We start from the raw sequence: 12,915 nt of genomic DNA on the forward strand, positions 1-12,915 counted from the left end.
GCCACCGCCGCCGGCGGCGGCAGCGGCGGCGGGAGCGGGCGGCGGGGCTGCGGGGCCGGCGGGACCGGGGGGCCGGCGGGGCCGGAGGGGCCGGGTCCCCCGCCCCGGCCGGCGGAGAGCCTGGCATGCAGAGAGCGCTCCGCTTTGTGCCTGTTGTCTCCTGTGTGCGAGGCTTATGTACACCAGTTCACAAATCCTATACGATCCGTCCTCGGATGCTGGGAACGCTTATGTCCCTTCTCAATATATATATATATATAAAAAATATATATTCCCCCCCTCCCTTTTTCCCGTGCCGGAGGTTTCGAGAGGCACCCGAGTCCTGCCGATGGGAAATGGCAGGTACCTATGAAAGATAAATATCGTGCAGTGTTTTTTCAACTAGGGGGTCAAATTCCAGGCGGCTTTACGGCCGCCGTTATTTTTCCGCCTCTCGGAAAAAAAAAAAAAAAACAACCAAAAAACAAAACAACACAACACAAAACCTCTAAATGCGGCGGTAGCCATTTTGCAGTAGTATTTTCCAGATTTGGCTTTTAAAATATTTAGAGCGGTAGCCCAAATAGCGCTGCCTTCCAAACAAAAGAGCCTTGATGTGTATACAAGCATATTTGTACACGGCTTCACACGCACACTCACGCACACACAATATAATACATAGAGATATAACGTATATATTAATCAATATTTTCGCTGCGCTTATTTTGCTTATACAGAACTCGAAGTGGAAGCATTTTATGGCAGCTACTTTTCTTTAGAGTATCTATTTATTTTTTCCAGTGCTCAGAAATGCGAATGTGAATTAAGATACCACAAAAGCGGGGAAGAAGATCCCCGAGTTAATATGACAGACACTTTTCATTTAATAAAATTAATAATAATAATAAAGAAATAAAATAAAAGAAAGATCGACCCAAGCCCACGAAGCCCCAAGAAATGTAGTTCGTAATTCAAAGACCCTTCAGTGTAGAGCTGAGCTCACCAAAACCTCAGTGTAAGCTCAACGGGAACCACAGAAATTCACCCGCCTCGAAACCTCTTCCCTCGCTTCCCCTGAAGTTTAACGCCGAGTTTTAACTTTAATACTAGTAGTGCAGATTAGGCAGTTTAGCGGCATTTAAAAAATTTCCCTGCGATTCATCTTCGCTTTAACTGCCAGTTTATACCCAGGGTTTTATACAACGATTTTTTTTAAAGGATTTTTCTTCTTTTTTGCTATTTAAATATCTTAAACATGCGTAAAACTTTTTTTTTTCCTCCCCTGCAGACCATAAGCTCCCAAACACAGAATAACGAGACGGCCCGACGTAGCGGGAGTTAGCAAAAACATAAATTCAAGATTTTCTAAAATCTCTCGTATTTCTACGATATGAAAATTTCTAATTAAAAAAAAAAAAAGAAAAAAATCACTCGCTTATCTCTTCTCACGCAGCCACGCCAGGGACACTCACCCACACACAGACGGTCACCTCAAATATTTAAAAATCTGAGCCATTTCTCTAATACTTTAAGCAACGCCATCTACGCTTTGGGAAGGTGGTTATACACATACATGCTTGTAGCCCGAAAGCTCGGACTTCCACATATATTAAAGAAAGTCACAGATGATTGCAAATGTACATCTTTTAACCAAGCCTTTTGGGAATTAATAGACTGTGACAAACCTATAGGATTTTAGTAGCAGAAGGAACACAAGCTAAATAATAATAGTAATTGTAAGCGCTAAGGAAAGGCCTGGTAGCGTTTATTAAACGTGGTTCTACTCCCCTGACTTTTCCTCTGTTTCTTCGCTGCTGGGCTGTGTGGAATTTATGAATTTGTTTTCCTTTTTCCATTTCATCCGCCTGTTTTGAAACCATATTTTAATCTGGCGTTCAGTAAGGCAGAGAGCGTTTGCAATCTCAATACGTCGTCTTCGGGTTAAGTATCTGTTAAAATGAAATTCCTTCTCTAACTCTAGCGTTTGGTATCTGGTGTAAGTTTGCCTCCCTCGTCTCCCATGAGTTCCATATACTGTACCTGTAGAAGTAAAGACAAAACGATCGCATTGGACAGGGCCCAGTGATTTCAGACCAGAAAGAGTGGTTAGTATATTCTGCCTCCTTTTGCAGGCACAATCACGGGGGGCGGGGGGGGGGGGGGGGGGGAGGCGGGGGGAGCTCTGGTTTCCTGGAGGCTTTTTTTTTTTTTTTTTTATCCTGCTTTTCCTTTTCTCCTGCCTGGCCAGCTGTAAATGCGGATGTGCAGCGTGCTTACGGTAGTGGGGTAACTGGGATACAAAGAGGCTTTAAGGTGGACCTAGGGAAAGTGAAGTAGGCAGCACCCGTGTGAATCGCTGAGCAGTGTCTGCCCTCTGCGTGGTGAGCGCCTGTACGCGCACACACGCACACACACACACGCACACACACGCGTGCGATCCAGGGAGCTGCACGCATGTGTGTGTGTGCACGCATATGCGGGTGTGTTTACACAAACACATTCTATTGCCATGGCTGTGACTACAGAGGGTCTGTAATTTAAGTATAATTATAGACATCAGCGAAAGATCATAGAAGAGCCTTTGCCATTTGCTCCGGAATTTATTGCCCTCGAATGCAAAGCAGCATCAGAAAGGTCTTGCTAAAAGTTTAACTTTCCAAAAAAGAAATGCGACCTACAGTCCAGCAGACGGAAACTCCGGAGGAGGGGAGTCATTAGCAAGAACTGGAAGTAAACCTCTTGATATGGGATTATTAAAAATAAGTGCCACCCCAGTATAACCCTCCCCTCCCAGCACCAATCCTGGACAGAATAGTTCAATTATGTGAAGTTCACTTGTAAATCAGAGAAAAATCCGCGATGCCATGGAAGTGCGCCCACGGCCCCAGAAACGTGCTCTCAGTATCCAATACTCACAGGCTAATGAGCTGGGGGAGGAGGGGGGCGAGGAGGAATGTGCCACAAATGCATTGGATCCTCAGTACAGAGGGCATATTCCCTGCATCGCTCTCTGACAATGAAAGAGCGGAGCAGAGGCTTTGGGGTGGCTTTAGGAGAGTGGTAAAGCTGCTCTGCTCCTTTTTTTTTTTTTTTTTTTTTTTTTTTCCTTCTTCCTAAGGATTCCCCAGTCACTTTCACCAGTCAACCCACCAGCTGGGCTCTCGGTCACCGTTCCCAGGGTGCCAACGTGCCCAGGTCTAAAATAACCTGGGAAGGTTTCATGTTACGCATTGCCCTGCTGGAACCGTGTCTCTCCAGCAGCCTGGACTTTATCTAAGAACCACCAAAAAAAAAAAAAAAAAGAAAAATCTTGGGAAAAGAAACTTTTCCTTCCTTCCTCCCCCCCCCTCCCCGCTTCCCCCTTCCTTGATTGCATTGAAATGCCTTACCAGCGCAGGAGTTCATCCGCTGCATCCAGGGGTAAACAGGGCTCGTGTACTTCCGGTCGGTGCCTTCGTCATTTACAATTTTGGCTTGGACGCCGCTGGATTTGTACTGTTGATCGGGAGAAAAGTGCAGGTAGTCCCCGGGCCCCCTCTGCTTGCCACTGCCGGAGGGAGAGGCGCTACTAATGTCCTTGTCCGAATAAAAACAAGAGGCTCCGTACTCATAGGAAGCCCGATTGCAAGCAATGACGGTGTTGGACTGTTGGTAGAAACAAGGTGAGGTGTAAGTCTTGTCCTGCAGGCTGCTTGCCCCGTACGAAGCCGGAAAATGCCTGAGAGCATCATAGCCCGCCGGGTAAAGGGGGATCTGCCCGAGGAAAGAGTCCTGGCCCCCGGGCAGGCTCCCCGGGAAAGTGGGATTCACGAAATAGGAACTCATTTGCTTCTCCCCCTCTCCCGGACCGTGATTTGTTGTGTATTAGTACATCTGGCGATAACTATTAGGAGTCATCGAAGTGGTTTGTTTCTGGATGGCCGAGCGCCAAAAGCGACAGCAGAAAATAGGAGCAGCTGACGGCGGGGCGGCCAATGGGAGCGCGCGCGGCGCCCGCTCCCCCGGGGCCGCCGCCACCGCGCCGCCAACTTACCGGCAGCCCCGGCCCCGCCGCGCCGCCCCGCGCAGCCCCGCGCAGCCCCCGCGGGCACCGGCCGCGCCCCCGCCGCGGCACCGCCCCTCCGGAGGAAAAAAAAAAAAAAAAAAATTCCCACAACAATAATAATAATAATAACAGTAACAGATTCCCGGCAGGAATGTGACAGCGGAGGACGGGGACACCCACACCCCCTCCCGCCCGCGGCGGCGGGAGGGATGTGTAGGGGAGGGGAGCCCTGAAAAGTTGGTGGCCCCACGACCGGCGTGTCGCCCCCGAGGGAGCTGCGCAGTCCCGCGGGCAGGGTGGGCGAGCCGCCCCCCGGCTCCCCGGCCGAGGGGGATGCTGCGGGAGGGGGAAAGTTTGGAGCGGAGGGAGTATGTGAAAGGGGGAGGCGGGGGGGAGCGGTCCGGCCTCTCTCCATTTTCCCACAGCGATGCTGCAGCCGCATCCAGGAGTTTTTGGACGATTTTTCTCTTTCTTTTCTTTTTTTTTTTTTCCTCCCGGAGATCGACCCTCTGCTGAGGCTTCCCTTCGGCGCTCGGGGAGCCTGCCTCAGCGCAGAACCCAGCTTTTGTGAGAGAGGCTAACGCGTCCTGCGTGGAAGAGGCCTCCTATCTTAATGAGCACCCCCGTAATTAACTCGGAGGTTGTGGCTGGGGCAGGGAACGGTGGCCTTCTGGGGAGGGGGATTTTTGATTTGCACCAAAAAAGTGCCCGAGAAGGCCCCGGGAAGGGCTGGGAGGGCTCCCGGCGCCCCCCGAGCAGCCCAGATAAAGTTCCACGTGTCTGTTCTCCCCGAGTACCCCCCCGCCAAAGTCGAGCCGAGGGAATCAAACATTCAAATTCAAAAACGAGCCAGTAGGACTATTCCTAATTAATACAGCCCCGCTAATGAGTCAGCAGAAGCCAATCGGTTTCGTTGTTGCTCCGAATAATTAAACGCGATGTGTGTCTTTAAGAGGGAAAAAACAATTATATGAAACAAACATTTCCACCTTCATTTTTCAACATGGCAGTTACCCCATAGCGGAAATATAATTCTTGGCCCAGGGCAGGGACAGTAACAGTGCTGATGAAATTCGCTGAGGCGCTTTTAATTCGGCCGTAACCCTGCAGTTCCTGGAGATAACATGAGGTTGTTCATTCCAAACTGTGTTTACTCATAATCCGTGCCCATTACAACAGACTGAATAGCCTAATTTTAAATGCGCTCTGACGGAAAGTGACATTCGTACGAGCCCCGTTTCCTAAAGTAGCTTTCAAAGGAGAGTTTTGTTGTTGTTGGGAGACTATTTGTCTCATTTCCGGGGGCAGATTACGATACCTATAAAACAGTAGTGAGTTAAAACATCGCTCCACAATAGTTTGTATTGTTCACAGTCTCAGCTGGACTTTCACATTCAGATGTTGATTGCCTCCAATTTTTTTTTTTCTTTCCCAATTTCCTTAACCTCTTCAGCCTGGCTAATCCATAAACACACCTGGTGGAATTACAGCTCGCTCGCTGCATGCTTTGGGAGGTCATTTCAGAAACATGTATTTCCTGAAAGACAGCCTTCTACAGAAAAAGTTTTTTTACTCAGCGCGAACAGTTAAAAAAGGAGGGAACACCAGCAAACAAGCACACAGCACGCTAAATTCAAAGAGGTTTTTAGAAGAGCAGATTTTCGCCAACATACGTCAGAACGAAAACGCACCATGAAAAATGAATACTCAGGACACGCGAAACCCACCGGCCCTACTTTAAAAAGTTGTGGCCAGACAGTCTTTTGTTTGAATCCATCACACAGACACCAAAATAAAAAAAAAATCGCTCCAGGCTCAGTTATATTTACATTTTATAGCATCGGTTACAGACTGATTTTTTTTGCTCTCCCCTTTTTTCTTTTCGTTTCTTTTCTCGCTTTCAAGTTATTGTTTGCGTCCAAAACAAACTGTCGAAAACCCGTCCGCAGGCAGCGAAAACATTTCTTCGTTGATCCCATAATATTAAAAGGAATGAAATGTGCACGTTTGCCTGGCCGGGTCGTGTTAGAGTAGTTACAGTGACAGCTAAACAATCTGCACTGCAATCTCCGCTTCAGTCACATTCAAGCGTCCTCTCCGCTCCTCCCCCTACCCCCAGAAAACCCCGAATTACAATAATCTGTTAGCCCCCAGCTCTGCCGGGGCATATGTCCTGCCCGGACATATTTCGCAGCAGTTTCCCTTTACCATTCCACCCCCCCTACCAAGGAAAGCAGAAAGCCAGCCGCTGCATTTTGCCACCGCAACAAAGTCACACTTGGCGATACCCGTGTATTTCGTCCGCCTTTTATTTGTTTTCGGAATTCCCCGCACCCCCAGCACCTCCTCCAGCAAAGCACTTCGCTTTCCTCCTCCCGCCGAAAACCCGGCCGCAACCCCAGCCACCCTCGCATACAGGTGCGGGGGCAGTTACCCTCTTGAGCTTAAAAGCCTCCTTCTCCTCGTACATAAAACCACTTACAAATCCTTCTCCATGCTCGGCAGCGTCACCAAAACCAACCTTTACCTAATAGCTCCTAATCCAAACAGTTTGGGCAAGGCGAACCGTTGTTTAGACTGGCGGGGTACCGGGAGCCTGGCCGGGGGGACGCGGGCGGGTCCTCCCCAGCCAGCTCCCACTGTGATATTTTACAGTTGACACACACCGAGGTACAAGCGGAGGGGAAGGGGAGGGGGCAGAGCCGGCCCTGCCGGCTTATCTTGCCCGGGGGCGAGCTCCGGTGCTCCCGTAGGAAAAGTAGGCCGGATTTCTTTCTCTTTTTTTTTTTTTTCTCCTTTATTTTTTTTTTTTAATCTTTTATTTGGGTTTCCCCCGAGCAGCGCAGGCTCCCAGGGGCTGCGGGGGCCGCTCCGCTCCCGCCTCCACCGTTCCGCCACGCCGTGGCAGCACTGAGCCCCCCGCAATAAATAATCCGGCGCTCACTGCAGCTCCAGTCCGGCGGATACCGCAATGCAATGCAAATGCAATGCTTTATCAGCCCGGCAGCACAACCAGAGCCGGGGCCAACCAACACTTAAAGCACTCCGAGCTGCTCGTTCGCCATGAGGAGGCGGGAGCGGAGCCGGCCGGCTGCGGCGAGGGGTCTCTCGGGGGCGCCGTCCCCGGGGCTCCGCTCCCCCCCTCGCCGGCTCTCACCGCGGGGCACCGGCCCGCCAAGCCGCCGCTCCCCCCGCCCCAGCGCCGCACCGTAACAGTCACAACAAGGAGAGGAAAGGAGGGGGGAGGACAAAAAAAAAAAGAAAGGGAAAAAAAAAGGAAAAAGCTCCGTCTCCGGCACTGAAATGGGTTTATCCGCTGCAAAGCCCGCGCCGCGCAGCCAAGCGACCCACGCCGGAAAGCGCCGGGAACGCTGTTCCGAGGAACCCACGGCCGGGCACGGGGGGTTTGCAGGCAGCGCTCGATCTGATAAAGAAAATCAAAGACACATTCGCGCTGTTTCCCCTCCTTCCCCGCCCTCCCCCCCGTCTAGAAATAACCTTTCTCCTGGACGTGCCAGGGCAGCCAGGAGACATTGTGCTGACTGGTGGGGTTTTTTTTTCTGAAATAGCAAAAAATAAATTACACCTAAATTCCAGCTGCCGAAATTGAACTTTAAGTTAATGCTGCGAAATTTAAAAAAATCATGTTGGGGGGTTAATTTTTTTTTTCCTCGTGCTGGGGGAAAAAAAAATCCCCTCGGATTGATGCTATAAACCTCAATTCTTAGTAAATAGGATGAATGTCACAGTAACCCCCTGGCAAATGCAAACAGAAATAAACTTCGTGAAAAAAAAAATATCCACGACTTCCTTGCAAAATAATAGAAATTAGACATTTTATTTAGGCATATTTTTGCATGCACTGGTTAAATCGAAATCAATTGAGCTGCAGCCACCTCTAATTTTGGCCGGTAACATTTCTATTTGGTTTAATTGCACATGTCTAATATTTAAACGTATTAAACAATGTTTCCCTGCTTACGGTAGTGTCATATACATTTCTCACCTTTTAGGTTCTGGCTCACAGGAGCCCCTGCGACTTTGACAGCTGTCGCTTTGGCTGCACAGGAGACGAATCGCCCTCCTTTTGGTGCCAGAAGAAGCAGGAAATTAGCCAGGTTGCAAGTTGAAAATCTGCCACGCCAGTGCTTTGAATCCAATATGCCACACCTTCCAGCGGGGGAACTGGAAATTGCCATCCCGGATCTGTGTTCTAGGCGGCTGCTTATGCCGAACCTCCGCACACTTTGTTCACTATTGCCTTACAAAGAACAAATGAAATGGGGATTGAAAGCCAGAGAGATCCGAAGCAGGACAGAGCTCAGCAAAAGAATGCGGCTCTATTCTCGCAAGGGAAATTATAAAAAAGTTCATGTTCACGGTTACCATCCACATGACCGACAACGACCAATGGAAAAACCGAACAACTCATAAAGTTGTATTGCAAAGTTGTAAATTTTCATAAACAACAACGGATTTATGGCCTTTTCCTCATCACTAAGAAGAGGCAGGTCTTAGAGAGGCGCCATCTTACCACAGAGGCAGCCCTGGAGTTTTTCAAAAGACCTGGAGTTTGTACTAATTTTATTAAAATTACAATTAGTACGTTGACCGGGAACAGAGTGTAGTAGAAAAAGGGAACTTCTGCGCAAATGATGCTCTGGTTCTACCTGTATTTATCCGGACGAATAAAAGGACTTTTCGCGGAGCTTTTTTTTTTTTTTTTTTTTCTTTTAATTTTTCACGAAGGTTGAAAATACTAGATCTCCTTGACGTTACGTGGTACCTGGCAAAAATGACAGATTTTCTAAAGCGGGGCGATTTTTCCCCTTTTTAACGCCACCCTGATGCCCCCCGCCCCCCGAAAGCCGCACGCACAAGCTACACACGTACCGACCAGATCATTTACACTTGGAAGTTTCGCATCGCACTTTCTGTTCATTACAAAATATTATTTCGCTGCTTGCGATTTCGGCTTGATCGCCGGCCGCCTGGACCGGGGTTACGATTGCAAGAGGACACGGGAACACGGTGGAAGGAAGCCCTCCCATAAAGAAGGCTTTCCGCTTTATTAATCAACTGCGCTAGGGAAAAAAAAAAATATCACGAAGTAGAGGTAGAGAAATTGACTGATTCCTATCAATTCATCACCTTGGATTTTTTTTTCCTTATGATTATGGGGCAAAAAAAGATTTATATGGTCTAATTTCTTTATTTGTCTGTGTAAATTATTTTTTGATGCTTCCTTCGAACTGTTTCCCTAATAAAGAAACACAATTCATTGTCAACAAGCATATTTATTTTCTGTGTAACATAAAACACATTTATCGTGGGAGATACTTGAACACGGTAGCACTTCCAAAGAGAGTTCACAGACATTTTTTTTTTCCACTTCCAATACTTACACGGTATATCCAAATGTTCACAACGAACACATCGAAACACATTGTAACATACAATTTTTGAATAAACTTTAGCCAAACCTTCAAGACGGATTTATACAGAGTTCTTAACGATACATCATGCTACAAAGTTTCCAAATTAATTACATACTTCCCAATTTATGACATGATCTTACAAATGAGCTCCAAGACGAATATAAATGACAAAAAAAAAAAAATCGTTCAAATATACAGTATCTGCTATTGTAGGAAAATTCACGGTATTACATATTAACACGTTCGGATAATCAGGACAAACAGGGTTTTTTAAAGGTGGTTACATGGTCATTTAAATTCACTTTTCAAAGAACACTTTTCGCTATATTAAGTAAGATCAACCTAGACTAAGAAAACGGCCTTTAGCAGAGGCAGCCGAAGGTAGAAGCCAACGGGAGATATTAAACCGCTTTGTACAATATTGGCATGTGTTTGCTTCCTCACTCGGAATAGTAAAGAATCGAGAACAAAGATATATTGCAGCATATGGTTTTCATTTATAATTGCTTTGGAATAAATATATTATTTTAAATTTAAATATATTCAGCCTTTTCGGTACCAAATTCTATACCAAAGCTATTGATGCGTGCTTTTCGAACGACTACACTTACATTTCTAAAAGCATTTTGCAATTCACATTAGTAATGTTATCTTCTTTTGACTACTAAAATACAGTATACTTTCGAAGATAGGTAGGCGGAGCAAGATATATAGGTAGTCTGGAAAATAGGTAGTACAAATCATTGCTGTAGATTGTAGTGGTTTGTGGAACATCTTTTTTTTTTCCCCCTTACTTGCTGTTTAACCTTTTGTTCGTGTAGCTGTTAGTTATGATACTTTTCTAACAATAATTAAAAAAAAATAAAGAAAGAAAAAAGAGAAGTGCAGAGCTACTTTTTCAAAATTAGGTAGTTTTTCTTGATACGAGCCTAATGCACTTTTCCCCTCACACATGAATGGGACTATTGAGTCAGGTAGTTACTTCGGAAGGTCACGGTTTACTATCTGTGCAAGCAGCAGTTCTCCCACTGAAATGTCCCCTGGAGAAACCCACCCAGGTTTGCGTGAACGAAAAAACAAATGATTGTAGGATGCTCTTAGGAGATATTACCGAAAGGTTCGGCACAGGGCAGGTTTGGGGAGTACGGGAGAGTGGAGAGAAGGCTGGAAAACCACCCCAAGAAACGTTTTCATGTTTGCAAACGCTAGCTTGCAAGAAGATTAGTAAAGGGAACTGATTTTTTTTTTTAAATAAAAACAATGAGTCTCTCTTTTTTTTTTTCCTTTAAAGGGAGTTTTTCCAACTGTCATGTGCATTCATTATACTAAGAGATCGCTTCCTCGAGTGGGACTCCTTAGTCCTCCTCCTCTTCATCTTCTTCCACTTTCTCAACAGAGGCTGCTGCTGACGTGGGCTCGTTGGGAGCCGGGGTGCTGGAGCTCTCTTCCTTGTGCTCCTTCTTCCACTTCATCCTCCGGTTCTGGAACCAGATTTTGATCTGCCTCTCCGTCAGGCAGAGGGCATGGGCGATCTCTATCCTCCGCCGCCGAGTCAGATAACGATTGAAGTGGAATTCCTTCTCCAGCTCCAGGGTCTGGTAGCGGGTGTAGGTCTGGCGCCCTCGCTTCCTATCTGGACCTGAAAGCAGGCACACACGGCCAGGAGTTAGGCAAGAAGAGAGGTGGAAAGTTTTCTCTTTTTAGTTTTGTTGGTTCTTTTTTCACACGCCCCTTTAGTATTATTAAAATAAATAAATAAACAAGCAAACAAACAAAAAGCGGCCGAGATAGAGTGAATGATCCCCTTCTTTCAGTTCCACCCGCCCCACCACTTTGCCCTAACAAAGACATTTCAGCCACACGACCTGCCCTGCTCAGGCAGGGCAAAAATTAAGTTGCTCGAGACCTAGAAAAAGTGGAGAGAAAGCATTCAGGAGAGGAGGTGAGGGAGGAAATTGCTTTTGGGAGGAGGAACTTTCCCCCCAGGCGATGGATTTCCCTAAAACCTTCCAGACTTTCGCGTTTCGCAAGGGGAAATAAAAAGCTGGAAGGCTGGGCTGTATTTATTTTATTTTAATGTCGGGGGCTCCCTCCACCCCCCACCCCACCCCGCCTGGATCGTAAACAATACATCGCATTTAGCTCCAGAAGAGAGGTCTCCTTTTTCACACACTCTTGCCCCCAGCCTCTCTTCCCCCCCCCAGCCCCGCCAGCCTCCCCCCCTCCCCCCCCCCCCGCCCCGTTTTCCTGTTTAGTATATTTCTATAGATCCTTATCTCCGTGGAAAGGGCAGGGGGGACGAGGGTGGCACGTCTCGGCAACGTGGGCTGGCAAAGTCCTCAGCAGCCCGTCCCCCGCTCCTGAACGCCCCTCTCCCCTCCGCCTTCCCCAGCGAGCAGGATTTTTTTGCCCAACTTCGGCAGAGGGCAGGGGAGACGCTTACCCGTGGGGGCTCTGGGAGCCCGCAGCCAACTCTCCACATTTCTATAGCAAACAGCGCAAATCAACCCAATGCTAAAATTCCATAGCAAATGGAGTTAAATAAATTTACGAGGCTAGAACCCATTAATTGGGCAATAAAAAGTTTTATGATACTCATTTACATACAATGCCACGGGCTTTCTACGCAATGGCGCCTCGGCTATAATTAAAACCATAAAGGCTGTGCTGACAGTAATTCTGGCGACACGCTTTGCCTGGCTGCCACGGCTCCGAGCCCTCTCCGCTCGCCCCTACCTGAAGACCTCATCCAGGGGTATATCCGGAAATTAGGCTCAGCCTGGTTGTGCAGGTTGCTTTCCTCCGCTTTCTCACAGCTGGGTTTGGTTAGCTCATTGCAGAGGACGGGAATGTTCTGATCAAAAGAGGAACAATGCAGGTTGTAGGCATCAGAGCCCAGGCTGTATCCGGAAGAGAACGGGCTTTGATATATGGTACTGTTCACATTGTACAAGCCGGGCATGGAGGAGGCGAAGGCACCCGCGCCTGGTCCATAGCCGCTTCTCTGGGAGTTGCTTGCAAAGGAGCAAGAAGTAGGCTCTGCATTTTGGAAAAGAGAAGCCCCCGCCGTATATTTGCTAAAAAGCGCATTCACATAATACGAAGAGCTCATAATTTTGACCTGTGATTTGTTGTCCGGCAGGCTTCAGTGTCGGTTTTACGAGGTAGCGTGATATATGATAACATTACACCCCCAGATTTACACCAAACCCCATTTTCTTTTGGACTGAGCTGCCTGGAGCACGTGACCGGTCATATGACGCCGCCCGCCAATCCCCGCCCGCCTCACAGGTGGTGCCGGCCGCGGCCCGACGGTGCCCGGCCATGGACGGGGACGGGAACGGGGACGGGGCCGCCGCCGCCGCGCCCGGCAGCGCCCTCCAGCCGCCGCCGCCCCCTCGCCCCCCGACGGCGCCGCCGGGAGTCGGGGAGGGGGGGGACGACGACACACAC

General features: G+C 48.2%; 3 protein-coding genes across 7 annotated transcripts in view; all 3 read right to left on the reverse strand.

Annotated features, from left to right (window-relative positions):
- LOC134511316 (homeobox protein Hox-A3) overlaps nt 1-8,168 on the reverse strand; it is a 52,082-nt gene extending 43,914 nt beyond the window's left edge. For 2 of the 4 annotated variants that reach the window (XM_063325058.1, XM_063325068.1), the window contains exon 1: nt 8,031-8,168. The gene's annotated coding sequence lies outside the window, so the exon portion shown is untranslated. The remainder of the gene's footprint in view (nt 1-8,030) is intronic. The other 2 variants (XM_063325064.1, XM_063325059.1) reach the window with 2 other exon arrangements.
- On the reverse strand, nt 29-8,170 carry HOXA6 (homeobox A6). 2 transcript variants are annotated; one of them, XM_063325074.1, is made up of 3 exons: nt 8,031-8,170; nt 3,369-3,624; nt 29-2,019 (listed from the first exon to the last, which is right to left on the reverse strand). In XM_063325074.1, the coding sequence occupies exons 2-3, from the start codon at nt 3,391-3,393 to the stop codon at nt 1,760-1,762; spliced, it is 285 nt and encodes a 94-aa protein (XP_063181144.1). In that variant the 5' UTR covers nt 3,394-3,624; nt 8,031-8,170; the 3' UTR covers nt 29-1,759. The 2 variants fall into 2 exon arrangements, with proteins under 2 accessions (XP_063181144.1, XP_063181143.1); XM_063325073.1 differs by having other exon boundaries at nt 3,369-5,342; nt 8,031-8,164.
- A 1,143-nt stretch (nt 8,171-9,313) lies between these two features.
- HOXA7 (homeobox A7) lies at nt 9,314-12,686 on the reverse strand. The gene is made up of 2 exons (XM_063325075.1): nt 12,199-12,686; nt 9,314-11,101 (listed from the first exon to the last, which is right to left on the reverse strand). Exons 1-2 carry the CDS (start codon nt 12,572-12,574, stop codon nt 10,818-10,820), a joined length of 660 nt encoding a protein of 219 aa, XP_063181145.1. The 5' UTR covers nt 12,575-12,686; the 3' UTR covers nt 9,314-10,817.
- Nucleotides 12,687-12,915: the final 229 nt, after the last annotated feature.

This window comes from Chroicocephalus ridibundus, chromosome 2 (assembly GCF_963924245.1).
Source record: "Chroicocephalus ridibundus chromosome 2, bChrRid1.1, whole genome shotgun sequence".
In the NCBI taxonomy this organism is placed as follows: Eukaryota; Metazoa; Chordata; class Aves; order Charadriiformes; family Laridae; genus Chroicocephalus; species Chroicocephalus ridibundus.

Bases quoted from the DNA above. Each gene is read 5' to 3' on its own strand.
- HOXA6 (XM_063325073.1), bottom strand. From the start codon at position 3,804: ATGAGTTCCTATTTCGTGAATCCCACTTTCCCGGGGAGCCTGCCCGGG. The intron at 2,020-3,368 runs GTAAGGCATTTC...TTACTTCTACAG, and splicing joins GCGGATGAACTCCTGCGCTG to GTACAGTATATGGAACTCAT.
- HOXA7 (XM_063325075.1), bottom strand. From the start codon at position 12,574: ATGAGCTCTTCGTATTATGTGAATGCGCTTTTTAGCAAATATACGGCG. The intron at 11,102-12,198 runs GTAGGGGCGAGC...GCCTGCTTTCAG, and splicing joins CCCCTGGATGAGGTCTTCAG to GTCCAGATAGGAAGCGAGGG.